Consider the following 16,996-nt stretch of genomic DNA (forward strand, 5'->3'; position numbering starts at 1 on the left):
ACATACTGTGCTGTCAGCATTTCCCTCCTGCAAATTAATAAATGGAAAGGAACTACATCTGCTGATACCTTTGTGTGGACCATTCAAGTTACAGAGGTAAGGGGGTAATCTTCACAGATGGCCTAAAAGGGCACAAAGGGAAATGATGCTGTTGAGAGCCTTTGGTTGGCTGCTCGTGTAGCATGTTATCTGTGGTTCGCTTGGCACGGTGATTGCATCTTTATGATCCCAGCAACCACTGCAATCTATCGGTATAGTACTAGTGGATTCTCCTCCATGTAGTAAGGTTGGCAACATCCCTGAAGAGCAAGAATGTCACCATAACAAAATATTTTCTCCCCTGAGTTTTTCACCTCCCGGGTTTAGGAATGTCAGTTCATTAGACTATGTTTCGTCCTGGTGACATTCTCCTGCCAACTGCGTATTTATAAAACCCAATCCAAATAAACAACCTTACTTGGACTCGATGATGCAGCCTGGAGATTCCCATTGGTCCTAGATTCTAGTTCATCTGTAAATGCCTAGAAATAGAATCAAAGGTACTGCAGACAAGGTTTCAGAGATTTGCCCAACAGAGACAGATTCAAACCTGGCTAGTCTCATAAGTAAAATTAACAGCTATATATCTGCATGCACATAATGTTCACCTTACAGCAGAGTCTAAGTGTCAGTGGTGGTAGTAATGGGAAATTTTGTGGAAAACAAGGTGCTGGTAGTTGCAGGTATTTTTACTACTGTGTCATCTAGAACTGCTCTGAGCAGGGTTAGAAAATACAGCATTTAAAATGCCTACAACCCTGGGAATCTCGTCTACATTAATACAACATTTCTACCAGTAGTGGAGCTGAGCCAGTAATAGCAAAGGTGAGAAACATTTTGGGAGCCTAATGCAGACTGAACCTTAAAATACTGAGCCTACTGAAAAACTTTACACTGCTAAGCAGTTACTTTGTTCTGAATTGGTTAGCTGCTTTTTGGCACCGTCTAATGCCATCTAGTGCAGCACCTGTCACTTGCATGCAGAAGCACTGGTGCTTAAGAAGTCTGAGTGGGGAATCAGGTTTGAAAATCAGGAACCTCAGTTCGGAAACAATGTTGAATATATGCACATTATATTCATGCGTATACAGAGTAAAGATACACACATACAGGTTTTCTGAATTCCTCTTCCCCAGAGTTTTATTACTGGCTACATATGAAAGAAAACAGGATTTTTTTATTTTTTGGTTTAGGGGTCAGCTGCTTATGGAGGTTATACCCCACTTTAAGTCAAAAGTCATCTGTTTGTGACATCACAATTGATTGCTATGGAAACAATTATACTGTCACCTGCAGAAGATAATGACTACCTGAGGAATAAGCAGAAGGATCTGATTAAACTAATAATCTATTATCATGCAAATATCTCTATTAATAATGAGCAAAGGAAAACAACCAACAAAAACAGAAAACAAGTGGTATACAGAATAAAGGTTTCTCAAGAGGGTGAAATGCTGGTCCCAATGAAGTCAATGGGTAAAACTCCTTTGACTTCAGTGGCACCATGATTTCACCCAGCATGTTTTCAGATTTCTATGAGGAAGCAGCTGATCTTTCAGAGCCCAATCCTGCAATCCTCACTTAGTGGGCCAAATCCTAAGGTCCTCACTCACTTTTCACTAAGTCTTCACTAGGGCAAACTCCCATTCAACTAAACCGGAGTTTGCCCGAGTAACGATTTCAGAATCCAAAATATTGAGATCAACAGCACCTCTCTCATGAACATGGATGTCCCATGTAAGGGTCACAGGATCAGGCCCACTGAGACATCAGTCTTAACCTGTCACTAAAATAATTTATAATGAATATAATAAAAACATTATAACTAAATCATATTGATAATAAATAACTAAAAGAGTGTGTAATAGGAAACACATTAACATGAAAGAAATTACCTGAATATTATCTGTATCTCTTGGATGCAACAGAAAATGAACTTCCTGAAGAGACTTCAAGTTGTGGTTACTACTGAATTTGAACACTTCATCAAACATTAATTTAGCAACAACGGGTTTAGGAAACCCAAACCCGCCAGTCCCGATTGCTGGGAACGTGATTGAACATAGAGACAGCTCTTCGGTTTTCTTCAGACATTCTTTGACTATGTCTTCTAGGTTCTGTATAAAAAAACAGCAACATTTGTTTCTGTCAACATGGTCTTTATTCTTTAATCCCAAACAGTGTCTGTTGGTCCTAAAAAACCCACCCCTCATTATTAAACATGCATCACACACCTTGAGGTCATTCAAACTGAAATAAATGCAGCTGATACTCCCTGCTCACTACTATGTAACTTCAATACAGGATCCACATTAAATCAATTTTCATGTTAAATGAGGAGCACCTTCAAACAAAATCAATGCTCTGAAGAAAATTTATAAAGACCGTTACCGTCATGGCAGCGCCTCTTCCTTGATCCCATACAGGAACAACGGCATGGAACAGAAAGCTGCAGGCCAGATTACATCCACTTGTGTGGAACACAGACCCTTGAGTAGGTACTTGTCTTTGGCTTTCTTCATTGAACTCTAGCTGGAGCGTTGGTCCAGCCTTCTGCAGCAAACTTTGAGAAAGTGGACCTACACCAAGCCGCAGATCCTGGCCAACACTGCTTACAATCACGTCCGTCTGAAAGAAAAACAAAACAAAAATATTTCGAACAGGATCTTAAATGGAAGCATTTACCAGCACCAATAGACTGTGTAAGTAACACACGCTGCAAGAGGCAATGTGTTAACACAGACATGAGGTTCTCAGCAAGAGCTCTGCATACTAGGTATATAGAGGTGTCAATCCATCATGGGAGTACAGGAATCCTGCATTTTGCTTCTTGACATTCCCTGCAGCATTTTCTAAATTCTTCTGGGAAGAATTTCTGTTGTGCAGCTACTCCTTCCCAGGGCAGTTTCCCAGCAGCACCAACAGAAGAAACAGCTGCACCAAAACGAAACTGAAGCAAATTTAGGCCAAAACACTTATGCCCTTGAGTAAGGCTACGATTTTGTCATGGACATTTGTAGTAAAAGTCAGGGAGAGGTCACAGGCAATAAACAAAAATTCACGGAAGCCATGACCTGTCCCTGACTTTTACTACAAATGTCCATGACAAAATGGAGAGGGAGGAGGGTCCAGCACCCTGCCCTGCTGTGGCTGGGAGGTGGGAGGGATCCCCGCCTGCGGTGGCTGGGGAGCTGCGGGGGATCCCCCTGCCTGGGGACTGGGGAGCTCTGGGGGATTCCCCCCTACAGGCGGAGGAGCTACAGGGGACCCCCGCATCTACGATGGCTGGGAAGCTCCAGAGGTCCCCTGCACCAGTGGGGACCCGCCCACGGCAGCTGAGGAGCTATGGGGGACCCCGCCCCCGCCTGCGGCAACTGGGGAGCTCTAGGAGATTCCCCTGGTGGCAGCAGCAGCTGCGGAGCTGCCGGGGGTCCCCTGCCACCCACGGGGCTGGGGAGCTCCGGGGGATTCCCCCCGCTCGTGGGGACTGGGGAGCTGCAGGGACTCCCCCCCCACCCACGGCGGCAGGCGTACCCCGCAGCTCCCAGCCACCACAGGAGGTGGGGGTACCCTGCAGCTCCCAGCTGCTGCGGGCTGAAGTCCCAGAGGTCTGCGGAAGTCATGGATTCCATGACTTCCGCAACCTCCGTGACCAAAGCATAGCCTTACCCATGAGTTATGTCTCTGATGTCACATACACCTGTAACCTTGGGGCTCTTCTCCCTCCCCACAACTGAGATGGGACAGGATGCTACTTCTCAGAAAAGCAATATCCCAGAGATAAAACCTGGGTGGTAGAAACCGAGGCAGTCTGTTTGCATCATAAAGACACAGTAAAGAGCAAAACCCACAATTTTTTGTTTTGCAGTTCCCCATTAACATTAAATACAGAGGAATTTTTAATGGGTTATTGGGTTAGATAGGGCTGTTACTGCAAGAGAACTTACAAATATAAAGCTTTCAAAGAGAGCAGCCAATAGCCAGTGCAATAAGACCACACTTTATGAAGGAGCACCACAACTGGCTGCGGTGAGTCAGAGAGGGGATGTTTAATTAAAAAGAAAAATCAGGGGCAGTTAAGATGTACAGACTACTGAGATGCACTTGGAGCCACTAATATAAAAACAAACACTAAGGGTGTAATAAGGAGTCACACTGGACTACACAAAGACACTCCAATTAAGCCCGTCTGAAATGCATCAGCTGAGCTCTGGATAAGCAGAGAGTGTGAAAACCAAAGTGCAGTTAGTTCAGGTTTCCAACCTACTGATCCAGCCTTCAGCAAAAGCAAATTAAGCAGCTGCTTCTGGTCTTGCTCTTTCAATACTCCTGCAAGTTGTACAACTCAGACTCAGCACCATGGCCTTCCCCAGTGGAGGCAGAAGGGAAGGAAACTCCCAGGACACCCCCTGTACAGTAGCAAGACCAGAGAGGATGGCACCTCAAGGCCTGGATTCCCTTCTATCAGCTTGGAGCACTATGAATAACAGTGTTAACCCTTCTAACTTCAATACAGTTTGTTGAAAAGGCCAATTATTTTGTATGTTGACTCTAGACCTAGATGTAAACGTTGTGGCTTGGGTCCCTCTCCCATTTATTGATTTAATTAACACACTATGTGTGTTTCATTATAGAATACTGATTTTAGACATCAAGTTAACCTAGTATCTTCTCATTTCCCAGTTAACTTTGAGAAAAATCTTTATATGAAACTGGGTAATATCTGATAAATTAAAACACCTACTGTAGCATCCTGAATGTCTCTCTTCTCCAGTATGACACTCAGACCTTCATCCGTTGTTACCATCTGGAGACCCTTTCTGTTCTGAGTACCTCTACTTTCTCTGGGCTGGTGTCCTGTTTTGGACTGAGGCAATAAACTGAGTTGGGGTGATTTCTCTGTGAACACGTCTTTCAAGGCATCAGTGAGAACCTGAACTGTTTTTTCTGTAAAGTCCACGAGATGAATCTCCTTCAGGCAACTTTCCCCTGGAGAATCTTCCAAGGTTTCCTTGATGGATTTTGCAATTGACTGTGCACACAGTTTTAACGGAAATCCAAATATCCCAGAGCTGATAGCAGGGATGGCTATGGAATGATGATTGTACGTTTCAGCCAGGTGTAGGCTTTCCTTTATTGCTCTTTTTAACAGGCGCACACACTTTTCTGGTTCGTGATCCCTCCACCTGGGCCCAACAGCATGAATCACCTGTTTACATGGGAGGTTCCCAGCATCTGTAATAACAGCATGGCCGGGCTGCAAACGGCCTCGTTTCCGCACAATATGGTCACATTCTGTTTGTAGTTCTGGCCCTGCAGCTTTTAAAAGTGCCTCAGCAAGGCCACCAATATGCTTTAAGTCCTCATTTGATGCATTCACCACAACATCAGCTGGATGACTGCACAAGTCCCCTTTATAAACTGCTACTACAACTCCATCTTGCAGGATCATTTTACAGCGGAGCTGTTTTGTCGTATCATTACCAGTTTCACCATCTTCTCTTTGTTCTTCTCCATCTTCTTGCAGCCTGATCAGACAGTTAAATTGATGCTTTACCTCACTAACATACAAGCGTTCTTTGTCTCTGAAAAATGCTTTGGCACCCGGTTTATCAATTAACACATCTGTAGAATATAGTGAAGATAGAATTTGTTCAATCAGGTGGATGCCCTTCAACACTTCTACCTTTGGTCCACTCAGGGAAATACTTTTACGTGAAGTCTGTGTGCCAAAATTAATTGTCACATCTTTCTTTCTCAATTGATGACAAACGTGGGATTTTTCCTTCTCTATGAACTGTACAACTGCCACAGACTGAACTGGGATTAATTTTTGCACCTGTGTGTTTCTATCTACAAACTCAGAAAGCTTTCGATAAGCTTCTGCTACAGCTTTAGAATAACCAGCAATAACTACTTTCTGATCTCCTTCCAGAGGGAGCAGGTCATCCATTATTAGGGTTTCCTGGGATGCATTATATGTCTTGTACAAGATGCTAGTGAGTTCCTTCCATTCTCTCTTTTTGATGACTTCTCGGTCTTCCAGAGAAATGCATTTATAGTCTAACTCTGTCTTCATTCGTTCTTCTGCTTCTAAGAGAACTTTAGGAGAGTCTCCTACCAGCAGTACAGTATCATTCTCAAGCTGATAAAAGGCATTGACTTGATTTGTCACAAATAAGCTCTGTGACAGAGTTTCATTATCGATGTGCTGTAGGAACTGGAAAATCTGAGGATGAATAGTAATTGACTTCTGTGCCATGTTCTGCACCTTTTCCAGTATGTCACTTTTGACTTTATAAACTTCTGCAGCTACTCCACATAGGCCAATTGTCTTCTTTGCAGCATCATAAGAGATCTTTAAGCATGGGTACTCCTTGTAAATATTCTTTTCTAGCCCAGCATTGTGTAAAATTGCATACTTTCCTGGGGGAACTGACATAGTTATTTCTATTTTTTGCTTTTCCCTTTCTGTTTCTCTCACAGCATTTTCCATATGTTCTTTCAGTTCTTTCTCCACATCCTCCACAGCCAGCATGTCACCTGCTATGATAGCCATTTCCTTAGAAATGTCAGGTATAGTCAATACATGGTCCGTTGCCAATCTGTTTTTTATGGCTTCCCAAACCACTGCATTTACTTTACACTTACTAGTCTTGTACTTTGACATGACACAAGAGAACTCAGTGGAAACATCCTCTTTCCAAGTCCCAATCAACTTAATCATTGACCTTCTCTGTTTAGACAAAGTTGCTGAAGGACACAATGTAATTTCTGGATATGTACATTTGGCTTGGGGCCATTTTAGCTCACAATGGCAATTTTCCATTTCCTGGTTTATTTCTTGGATTAGTCTATCATGGCTCTGTAAAAACTGCAAGATGTAAGGATCCACTGGGATTCTAATTGGTTCTGGCATCTTTATTAGTGGTCTCTTCTTTCCATAAAGAGCTGTACCCAAAGAACTGTAGTACGGATGTACAGAAATTGGTGTTTGATCAAGGGAATGCTGCTTTCCCAAGACAGTGTTCAGATCTAAAAATTAAAATATACAAAGAATTTCAATAAAAATTAAAAAAATCAGCCTGAAACGCTATTAAATAGAATAACAATTTGTCTTTTGTGTCTATTTCTGTGTTTTTTGGCTTCCAAAACACTATTTTCAGAGGGGTGGAGGAATCAGGGTTCTGTTTTCTATTTGTTTCATTAAGTACACCCGAGCATTATTTAACTTCACAGTTATGCTTTACTATTAACCCTTATTGAGAGATGGGCATGGAAGGGTGCCATATCAAAAGGAGGAGCAAATATTTCTTATTCTAAACTTTATCAAAAGAACTCTTGGTCCACTGCTCATCCAGAAAGTTATGTCAATTTTGGGGCATTTTCCTGCCATTTTAAATGGGATATAGACAATGCAAGGAAAATGTGATTGATGAAAGTACAAAAAGTGTCATTACCATGAGCCAGGTTATACATCAAAGTCTAACATACGGAAACTTCTTAAGAAATCATTTAGCATATTAGACAAAAATAAGTCACTTACCCGAGGTCTTCAATTAAAAGTCAAACAAAATTATTCTGGAAACCTTGGGACTCTGAATGCAGGGAGTTATTTATTGGAGGTGACCCTAACACTAGAATGGGGCATTGGTTTCATGCTGATTCAAAGGAAACATTGCAACCTACTGAATCATCACCACTTAGACATATCCTGTCCAGATGCAGAAGAAATTTGACCCTGCTTAGCTTATGAAATCCAAACAGATCACAGCTCAAAGTGGTTTAAAGAACCTCCTTTCCCTATCGTCACATATAATAAAACTACGGTGAAAAACCATGGATGTGTTTATATTAAAAAACAACATCAGAGAGTCATCAATCCATGCATAACAGAGATATTAAAGGTTATATAAAGATAACACAGGATGGAATGGTTCTGGAACCCTGAACAGGCAACAAATACACAAGAGTATTTCTAGTGAACCAAACCATGAGATTCTACTTAATTCTTATGTAGATATAAACTTTCATTGGGTCAAATTCTGAGATGCTGAGAACCTGCAAGTCACATTGAGGCCAATGTTGAGCAGAGGTTGCACAACACCTCCTGGAAAGAACTCAGAACCTTGGAACAGGGCTTAAGCACTTTACCTTTATGACACCAAACCTGACCTGGGTCTCTTATTAGTAGTGTAGCCATTTACTTTCAGACACCAAGATGGTTAACCATTTTCTAAGGGTATGTCTACACTACAAAATTAGGTCGAATTTATAGAAGCCGGTTTTATAGAAATCGGTTGTATGCAGCCGATTGTGTGTGTCCCCACATAAAATGCTCTAAGTGCATGAAGTCGGCGGACCGCGTCCACAGTACCGAGGCTAGCGTCGACTTCCGGCGCATTGCACTATGGGTAGCTATCCCACAGTTCCCGCAGTCTCCGGCGCCAATTGGAATTATGGGTTGAGATCGCAATGCCCGAATGATGCAAAACAGTGCCGCGGGGGGTTCTGGGTACATTGCGTCAGGCACCTCCCCCTCCGTCACAGCAACGGCAGACAATAGATTTGCGCCTTTTTACCTGGGTTACCTGTGCAGACAACATACCACGCCAAGCATGGAGCCCGCTCAGCTCAGCTCACCGTCACCATATGTCATCCGGGTGCCGGCAGACGTGGGACTGCATTGCTACACAGCAGCAGCAGCTAACTGCCTTTTGGCGGTAGACGGTGCAGCATGACTGGTAGCCTTCATCGGTGATCGGGATGCTGGTAGCTGTGGGGCTGGCAGCCGTAGGGCTGCATTGCACCAGCCCCTTAGCTTTTGCCTTTTGGCAGTAGATGGTTTATTACGACTGGTAACCGTCCTCGTCGGACAATGATGGCTATCAGTCATAGTATACTATTTTCTGCCAAGTATTGTCTGCTAAGCACCCAGAAGAGGCCGAGGGCGATCTGGGTGCTGGCAGACATGTGGCTGGCACACGTGGGGCTACATTGCTACACAGCAGCAACCCCTTGCCTTTTGGCAGTAAATAGTATATTATGACTGGTATCCGTCATCATCATACTGCCAAGCGCCCAGTATTTGCTGCCAAGCACCCAGAAAATGCCGAGGGCTATCAGTCATGCTGCACCGTCGTCTTAAGATGTAAAAAATAGATTTGTTCTGTATTCATTTCCTTTCCCCCTCCCTCCGTCAAATCAACGGCCCGCTAAACCCAGGCTTAGGAGTTCAATCTCTGGGGGGGGGGCATTCTGTGTGACAGTTGTTTGTATTTCTCCCTGATGCACAGCCACCTTTCTTGATTTTAATTCCCTGTACCTGTACGCCATGTCGTCACTCGCCCCTCCCTCCCTCCCTCCCTCCCTCTCTCCTTCCCCTGGTCCTTCAGATACTAGTTTCGCGCCTTTTTTCAGACCAGACGCCATAGCTAGCACTGGGATCATGGAGCCCGCTCAGATCACCGCGGCAATTATGAGCACTATGAACACCACGCGCATTGTCCTGGAGTATATGCAGAGCCAGGACATGCCAAAGCAAAACCAGGACCAGCCGAGATGGTATTACCTTTGTGATCACAAAAAGTAATGATAGCTGACTTCTCCTCACGGAAATGTTTAACATCTAATACTGGGCCACCTCCATTCTTTGGACTTTCAAAGTAGATCGTTATATAATCTTTAGGAACATTAGATGGTATGTTTTCAGCCTTGATGCTTTGTGTCAATTCAAGAAGTCTGGCAGTAATTTTAAAGTGTTTCATTCTGTTGTTTTGGGCACATATGTCCAAAAATTCCATGGTGTCTGAAATCAGAAAAAAGGCATTCATGAAACATTTTTTACTGTATCATTCTTAGGGCTCAGCTATGATTTCTGCAATGGTACTGAGTGGGGTTTGGTTCTGTTTACACTTGGAATGAAACCATTTTCAGCACTGGGCAAGTTTTCCAGTGTAAATACCACTGTGTTTGTGACAATGAATTCCCCAGGCCAATTGTGTAATAAGGTATTTATTTATTTTGTAATACATTATTTCCAATAATTAGTTTTAAATTAATTGTCTTTCAGTTTCATTGGCTGTCCTTTTGTGCTTGTATTATATTTTGTATTTTTGTATTTTGTTCTTGTAAAATAGGAGCACGCAATTTACTTTCTCAATACTATTCACTATTGTATTTCTCTGACATGTCTCCTATTAATCTCGTCTGCAAGATAAGTAGTTCTAATCTTTTTAATCTCTTGTCATATGGAAGTGTTTCCATACTGCTCATATTTTCAACCCATCTCTGGACTCCGTCCCCGCCTATCTTTTCTGAGATGGAATGACCAGAATGAAACACAGCACTCCAAGTGTGGTTGCACCATCAATTTATGAAGTTGGCATGGTAATATTTTCAATATTTTTTTCTCTCAAAATCTTTCTACATCCTCACATTCTGGTTGCCTTTTGGATGATAGCTGCACACTGAGCAGATGTTTTCTGGGATCTGTCCACAGTGGTACCCAGGTCTTTTTCATGAGTGATTGTAGTCAATTTAGATCCCAATTTACTATTCAAATTTCTTTTATGGCAATTCTTTATGTATTAGGGGTTGGCCACCTTTTAAAACTACACATAAAAGTTACTGTCAGTGTACATTCTGTCTTACCTATACTTTTTATAAAGGTAACTACAGCTGCATTTATTTCAGGTATCATTTCCATGCTGAAGTCTTTGTCTCCCGATAAGCCACTGATAGTCTCCAACAGCATAATTAACATGCATTCTGTGACAGACTCTTCTATATTTTCAAGCACAAGTAGAGATGAAGCTGTTTGGGGGTGTTCTTGAATATTCTCCACATGGCGTGCACTATTCTGCACTGAATGTTCCTTTCTTCGCAAGACTTCCTGCACATCTAGTTTGACAGAAGTACAAATAAAAGGATGTCACTGGGTTACACAGTTGTACACACTCAATACATTTCATGGGGTAAAGATATTAGGGCAAACTCAATATTATTTTACGTTCTAATGTTTCAAATTTTTTAAAACTTTCTTCCTGTCTCTTTCTCTTAAAAGGACTCTTGCTTTCTCTTCTGGAAAAAGTAAAATGATTATGGGGACAAAAGCGTTGCTTAAGTTACTGTACACTGTAAAACATCAAAGGGTTGTCAGACCTATCTACAGGAATATCACCTACAGGAATAGAGCCTCATCCACCACATCTGATAAAATGTCGAAAGCACACTACTCCAGAGGGCATTCTGCGCCAAAAAAATTACAATTCTGTGCACAGTATTTTAAAATTCTGCAAATTTTATTTGTCAAATAAATGTGGAGGCTCCAGCATGGCACTGGGGAGCACAGGCCACTGGCTGCACAGAGGTGGGAGATCACTGTGTAGCTCCCCGCCCCTTCCCCAGGACATGGGCTCAGCGGTGAGGCTGCACCCAACCCTGACACAGTGCAAGGATCTGACCTGTCCCAGAAACACCCCAGGACCCTGCCCCTGTGTGTGGGCAGGCAGGCTCGGCAAGGCAGGATCCAAGTGTGGAGAGGCTTAATGTGGGGGGATCCAGGTATGGATTGATAGGATTTTGTGGGGGGCAATCTGGATGCGGGCAGCTCAGTGGGGGATCCACGTGCGCGGGGGGGTGGACTTGGATGCCCAGGGGCTTGTTGGGGGTTCTTGGTGCAATGGTAATGGGACTCTGCAGGGCAGCCAAGATGAAGGTGGTTGAGGCTCAGTGGGGTGTGTGGGGATAGAGCTCGGCAGGGGGAATCTGGACATGGGGGAGCTCAGTGCAGGATCCAGATGCTGGGGGAATGGGGTTCAGTGGGGTGGGGATCCAGGTCCAGCTGGTTGGGGCTCAGTAGGGGGGATCTGGATGCAGGTGGCTCATCAAGGTGGTCCAGGTGCAGGGGGAATGGAGCTCATCAGGGGGCTTCTAAGTGTGGGGGGGTGAGGCTTGGCAGGAGTATCTGGGTATAAGGGGGTCTGGATGCATGGGGGTTGGGCGGATGGGGGAGCAGCTCCCTGTACAGGGATCCCTCTCCCTGCAGCTGAGGAGCGATGGGGAAGCGGGGGGGGGGGGGGGAGGAGAGAGTGAGTTTGCAGCGCTTCCTACAGCCGGGGGAGAAATCTGGGGGTGGGTCAACCCGGCCCCAGATGCCGTGCAGGGGAAGAGGAAATCCTGTCCTCCCTAGCCCAGCTGTGACTAGCAACTGAGGCTGGCGTAGGGTAGGAGCCACCAGCTGGGTCTTCCCTGCCCCACCGTGATTTACCTCTCTGCCGGCTGCCCTGGGTATCTGAAACATACTGCTGGAGAAGGTCGCATGACCGCTCTTGTGGCTTCCCTTTGCTTCCCCGTCAGAAAGTCATTTTTCTGCAGGGAAGCAAAGAAATATGCGAGGGACATAAATTCTGCGCATGCGCAGAATTCCCCCAGGAGTCAGCACACGTAAGCATAAGCTGAAGATGGGCTTAAGATACAAAACATGGCTGCAGATCCAAAGTTTGGAGGTTTTTAATATTTGGGGTTATTTGGGGGCCCATCTCTAGCATGAACTAATACACCATAGATGCTAAATTTAAGTACCCATTGTTAGAAGCAGGGAAGAGCTAAGAAAAGAAGCACTGAATAAACATTCAGATAGAGGCAGCTATTTACTGCTATAGTTTATTGTAATGTCTAAAATAGGATTGAAGTTAAATTTTGAGAAATCAAAAATGTCTATAAAAGTAATTGTAACAACAGAAGAACTTCCTGGTTAACCTAACTTCCTTAACCTGAAGACTGAACATTATTTTTTCACTGGTGATGATTAGTTTTGCTGTCCAAGACACTATTCTCTAGACCACACTTTGAATGAGAAAGTTTACCAGAGTACTGCTGGGAAGGGGGGTCTAAGTAAGCTCATTAACATATTCATGAGATGTATCATTTTTCATAGCAACATTTGAAGTTATTCCTTTATAGTTCTGCATTCTGCCGGCAACAGGATCTTCCACTGTGTCTTTTCAAGTTAGTATCACAACATGTGACTACACAACCTGACCCGAATACATGGGCATCAATGTAACTATGCCACAGAACCAGGAAATACTTGCAAGCACCATATTTCTGTACAAGAATCTTGAAACTAGAGGTATACAAAGATCCCACACCTAAGCTTAACTTTTTCAACGCTTGTCCTCCACAGCTATTGTTCTTCCATTGGCATCCCATTGAAACCAATGGAATATGAAAGATAGTTTTGGATGTACCTGATAACCTGGTTCATTGACCAGACAGGTGGTGTGTTTTACCTAGTCATGCCTAGAATTTTCAGTGACAGTCAAGGTATTTAAGGGACACACCATGGCTATTTAAACCTTGAATGAGACAGGTTCATAAAAAGTAATGGAAAATTATTAGTTTCAAGAGCAAGTTTAGCTTAGTGAAGTTGTCTTTTCTGCACAGGGAGGAGAAAAGTGTCATAATAAAGTCTCAGGGTTTGAGCACTCTCAGTAGAATTGTGGTATAGGCACTTGCTGATCATGTCCCAGATATTCCTGTTTCTCCGCCACTTATCTTTCTGACCAGCTTTTGAAGCCAAACCCAGAGAGATCGTTCTGAACAACTCCCTGCAGAAATACAGGTCAGTGGTGAATGAGAAGTTTTACCTCTAGCACCAACATTTTCATTTTATGAAGAACCACACTGTTATTCTATGTACTATATTATGAAGAACACTTTACCTTGCTCCTGGGCTTTGCCTGCTGTCTTTAAAGCCTAAAAATAAAATGACAGTAGAATATTAACGAATGACCTGATGCTCCTGCTATTGCTTCAAAGCTCTGGATGCTGCGGGTTCAGGTTTGTATTTATTTACCTGTTCGGGATCCAACTCTTCCTGAAACACAGCCTCTTCGGTGGCACCGGTTGTTTCAGGCCACGTGACAACCAGCTTTAATCCTCCTTTCTCTGGCAAATCGAGCTCATGGGTCTTTTTGTCAAGAACTCGTTGCCTCACTAAAATACAAATAAAGAAAACTTATAACCTTGGTAGAAAGGATGGTTTGTATGTAAGTCTATGCGGCACTCTTATATCCTAATACTAGGTGACATACTCCTACCCACTGAACACGGTAAAATATAACTAACGTCCAATAATCACATGAAAATATTTTTAGACTCATGGCACGAATGTGACACATACTGACCATGTCATCCCTTGTTTGGCCCAACGGGAGCACAAGCTCATTTCAAGGCTCTCTCACTCTCACAAAATCTTTCTCTGGTAAATTTACCTTGCCAGTTCTGCAATTTTGATCAGTGTCCCTTGATCTTAAGAGCTGTAGAAAGACAGAGGTGTGGCAGCATACAGAGTTACATCAAATATTAGCTTTACATCAAATACTAGCTTTGTTCATTTGTAGAAGAGTCATGAGAAGAGCAAAAATATATAAACACATTATTATTTATTAGGTATATTACCCTCGTCGCTATTTGTATTTGGTAGTGCTCAGTAAAACCAGTTAGATGGGGGTCCTAATGCACTGGGTGCTGTGCAAACACATAGTACAGGGGTGGCCAACCTGAGCCTGAGAAGGAGCTGGAATTTACCAATGTACATTGCCAAAGAGCCACAGTAATACGTCAGCAGCCCCCCATCAGCTCCCCCCCCCCGGTCCCCAGTGCCTCCCACCCGCCAGCAGCCCCACCAATCAGCACCTCCCCCTCACTTCCAATGCTTCCCGCCCGCCACAATCAGCTGTTTCATGTGCGCAGGCTTGGGGTAAGGGGTGGAGTGGGGCAAAGCAGGGGATTGAGCAGTGAGCACTCCCTGGCACATTGGAAAGTTAGTGTCTCTAGCTCCAGCCCTGGAGTCGGTGCCTATGAAAGGAGCCGTATACTAACCTCTGAAGAGCTGCATGTGGCTCCGGAGCCACAAGCTGGCCACCCCTGACATAGAGGGAGACAGTCCCTGCACTAAAGAACATTGATCATAGGCCCCAGTTATGCAAACACTTATCTAGGTGCTCAATTAGATGTATGTGAGTAGTCTCATTGGCTATGATGTTTGCCTAAATGTTTGCAGGAATGGGGCCTAAAACTTTAAGCTCTTCAGTGTAGTGACTGTCTCTTACCACATATCTGCAGAGAACTCAACACAATGGGGCCCCAGTCTCACTGGCGTGTCAGGGCACTACCCTAATACTAATGGGATTACTTGCATAGGTGCTGGAATTAGAGGTGCTGGGGGTGCTGGTTTGAAGTGGTTTCCCTCAGATACAGGGTTTACAGTTTGGTTCAATGGCTCTCAGCACCCCCACTGTACAAATTGTTCCAGCCCCCCTGACTACTTGTGTGCAGAAAGTTAAGCATGAGTATAAATGTTTGCAGGATTAGAGTATCAGATGGATCTAGTCCCTGCATTATGAAGGGGAACCCGTCACAGAGACTTTCCATTGTGCATACCAACATAAATGTCATGAGATCAATCCGGACATACCAGAGGATTAATCTATCCTCGATACCAGATACTGATTGCGCCATGAAACCTGAATATGTTTACTTTCTTGCACACCATTTTTGAACCATTGGCTCCATCTAGTGGATTTTTTGGTTTTTGTCGGTTTTTGTTTTTAAGGCTTGCTCAGCGTCAAAGATACATATTTGGCAGATTTGTGGTACGGACAAATGAACGGCCTTAATCAACATAAAAATTATAAAAAGAAAAAAAGAATTACTTGTATCAGGAGGTCTGAGATCTACTAATCTAACATGTGTGGGATGGGGAAAAGGGACATATAGATGACACCCACTTTTCCATTCAGGAGCTATGAGTCAATCGTTTACAGGAATATGTTCTAAAGAGAAGAAGCTTGTAATAAATAATAAGCTATTACGTCAATATAGCACTTTCATCCCCAGTGCTTTACAGAACTTGGGGCAGGCTGTCAGTGCCCCTAACATGGCCACGCAGGGGAGTAAGGTTTATTTCCACACCTCTGCGCAGCCTGGCTGGATCATTGTGAGATCGGTGCTGTGAGAGCTGGCTCTGTGGGACCAATTCTCCCTCCCCCAGCCCTCAAATATGAGCATGCGCATAGGGAATGGTAGAGAAAGGCAGGGAGTGGGGACTGAACCAGCTCCAAGGCCCCACCCCCTAATATAATGACCGACAGAGCTGGGCTGACATAAGCAGGAAGTAAGCTGCACCTTGCAAAAGGCTGCAATAATTTAAGTATTCCATTCTCCAAGCCACAATCCTTCCCAAGGTTCCTCCTGGGGCAAAGCACTTAGACATTGCCCCTTATTCAGGCCAGGAGCAAAGGCTCCATCTAGCCCTTGGTAAACTATTGTATATATGGAAGAAACATTTCATCCAGCCCTGAAATGCAGCCACTTCTGAGTGGCATGCAGGAACTCTTTAACAGCATAGAGCAACACTAACCAACAGCTTGCTGACTTCAAAATAATACCTCCGTCTGAACTTATTTTTACCTATTGATACAACACTTAAGATTACAAAAAGAAAAGAGTTCTCTTTTTATAAGTTTGCTTAAATTGTGTATTTGGCAGCACCTTGTATATAGTAATTTTCTCTGTTTCTCCAATTCCAGTGGGTATTTCATCAATAGGAGAAAATATTTTTAAAATATAAAAATTTGCAAAAGCCAAAAATTGGCAGGGGGACTCAAAAGTACATGTAATATCCGAAACTACTTGTAACCTATTTTGTTTTTTAAATCACTAAATGTTGATCATATCCCTTTAAGGACAGAGGAGGAGACTATCCTATTTAATGAATCAATGAATCAACAAGGCAAATTTAAGTTAAAGAGAAGGCAATTACACTGAGGCATTTGCCCAGGAACACAGGGCTGGTGTTACTATTACTGCAACACTCCCCTAACTCTAGCAAAAATGCCAAGGAATTTTAATGGTCTCAAGAAGTCATCACCTCATTTTTATATCCCAT

General features: G+C 43.5%; 1 protein-coding gene across 1 annotated transcript in view; it reads right to left on the reverse strand.

Moving 5' to 3' along the window:
• LOC135885584 (protein mono-ADP-ribosyltransferase PARP14-like) overlaps nucleotides 1–16,996 on the reverse strand; it is a 35,969-nt gene that overhangs the window by 17,279 nt on the left and 1,694 nt on the right. The window contains exons 2-9 of the mRNA XM_065413396.1: nucleotides 13,901–14,040; nucleotides 13,767–13,800; nucleotides 10,693–10,941; nucleotides 9,611–9,847; nucleotides 4,784–7,074; nucleotides 2,431–2,667; nucleotides 1,935–2,156; nucleotides 458–521 (exon numbers count right to left, since the gene is read on the reverse strand). Of these exons, the coding sequence (XP_065269468.1) occupies nucleotides 458–521; nucleotides 1,935–2,156; nucleotides 2,431–2,667; nucleotides 4,784–7,074; nucleotides 9,611–9,847; nucleotides 10,693–10,941; nucleotides 13,767–13,800; nucleotides 13,901–14,040 (3,474 nt within the window). The remainder of the gene's footprint in view (nucleotides 1–457; nucleotides 522–1,934; nucleotides 2,157–2,430; nucleotides 2,668–4,783; nucleotides 7,075–9,610; nucleotides 9,848–10,692; nucleotides 10,942–13,766; nucleotides 13,801–13,900; nucleotides 14,041–16,996) is intronic.

Source organism: Emys orbicularis, chromosome 11 (assembly GCF_028017835.1).
Source record: "Emys orbicularis isolate rEmyOrb1 chromosome 11, rEmyOrb1.hap1, whole genome shotgun sequence".
Classification (NCBI taxonomy): Eukaryota; Metazoa; Chordata; order Testudines; family Emydidae; genus Emys; species Emys orbicularis.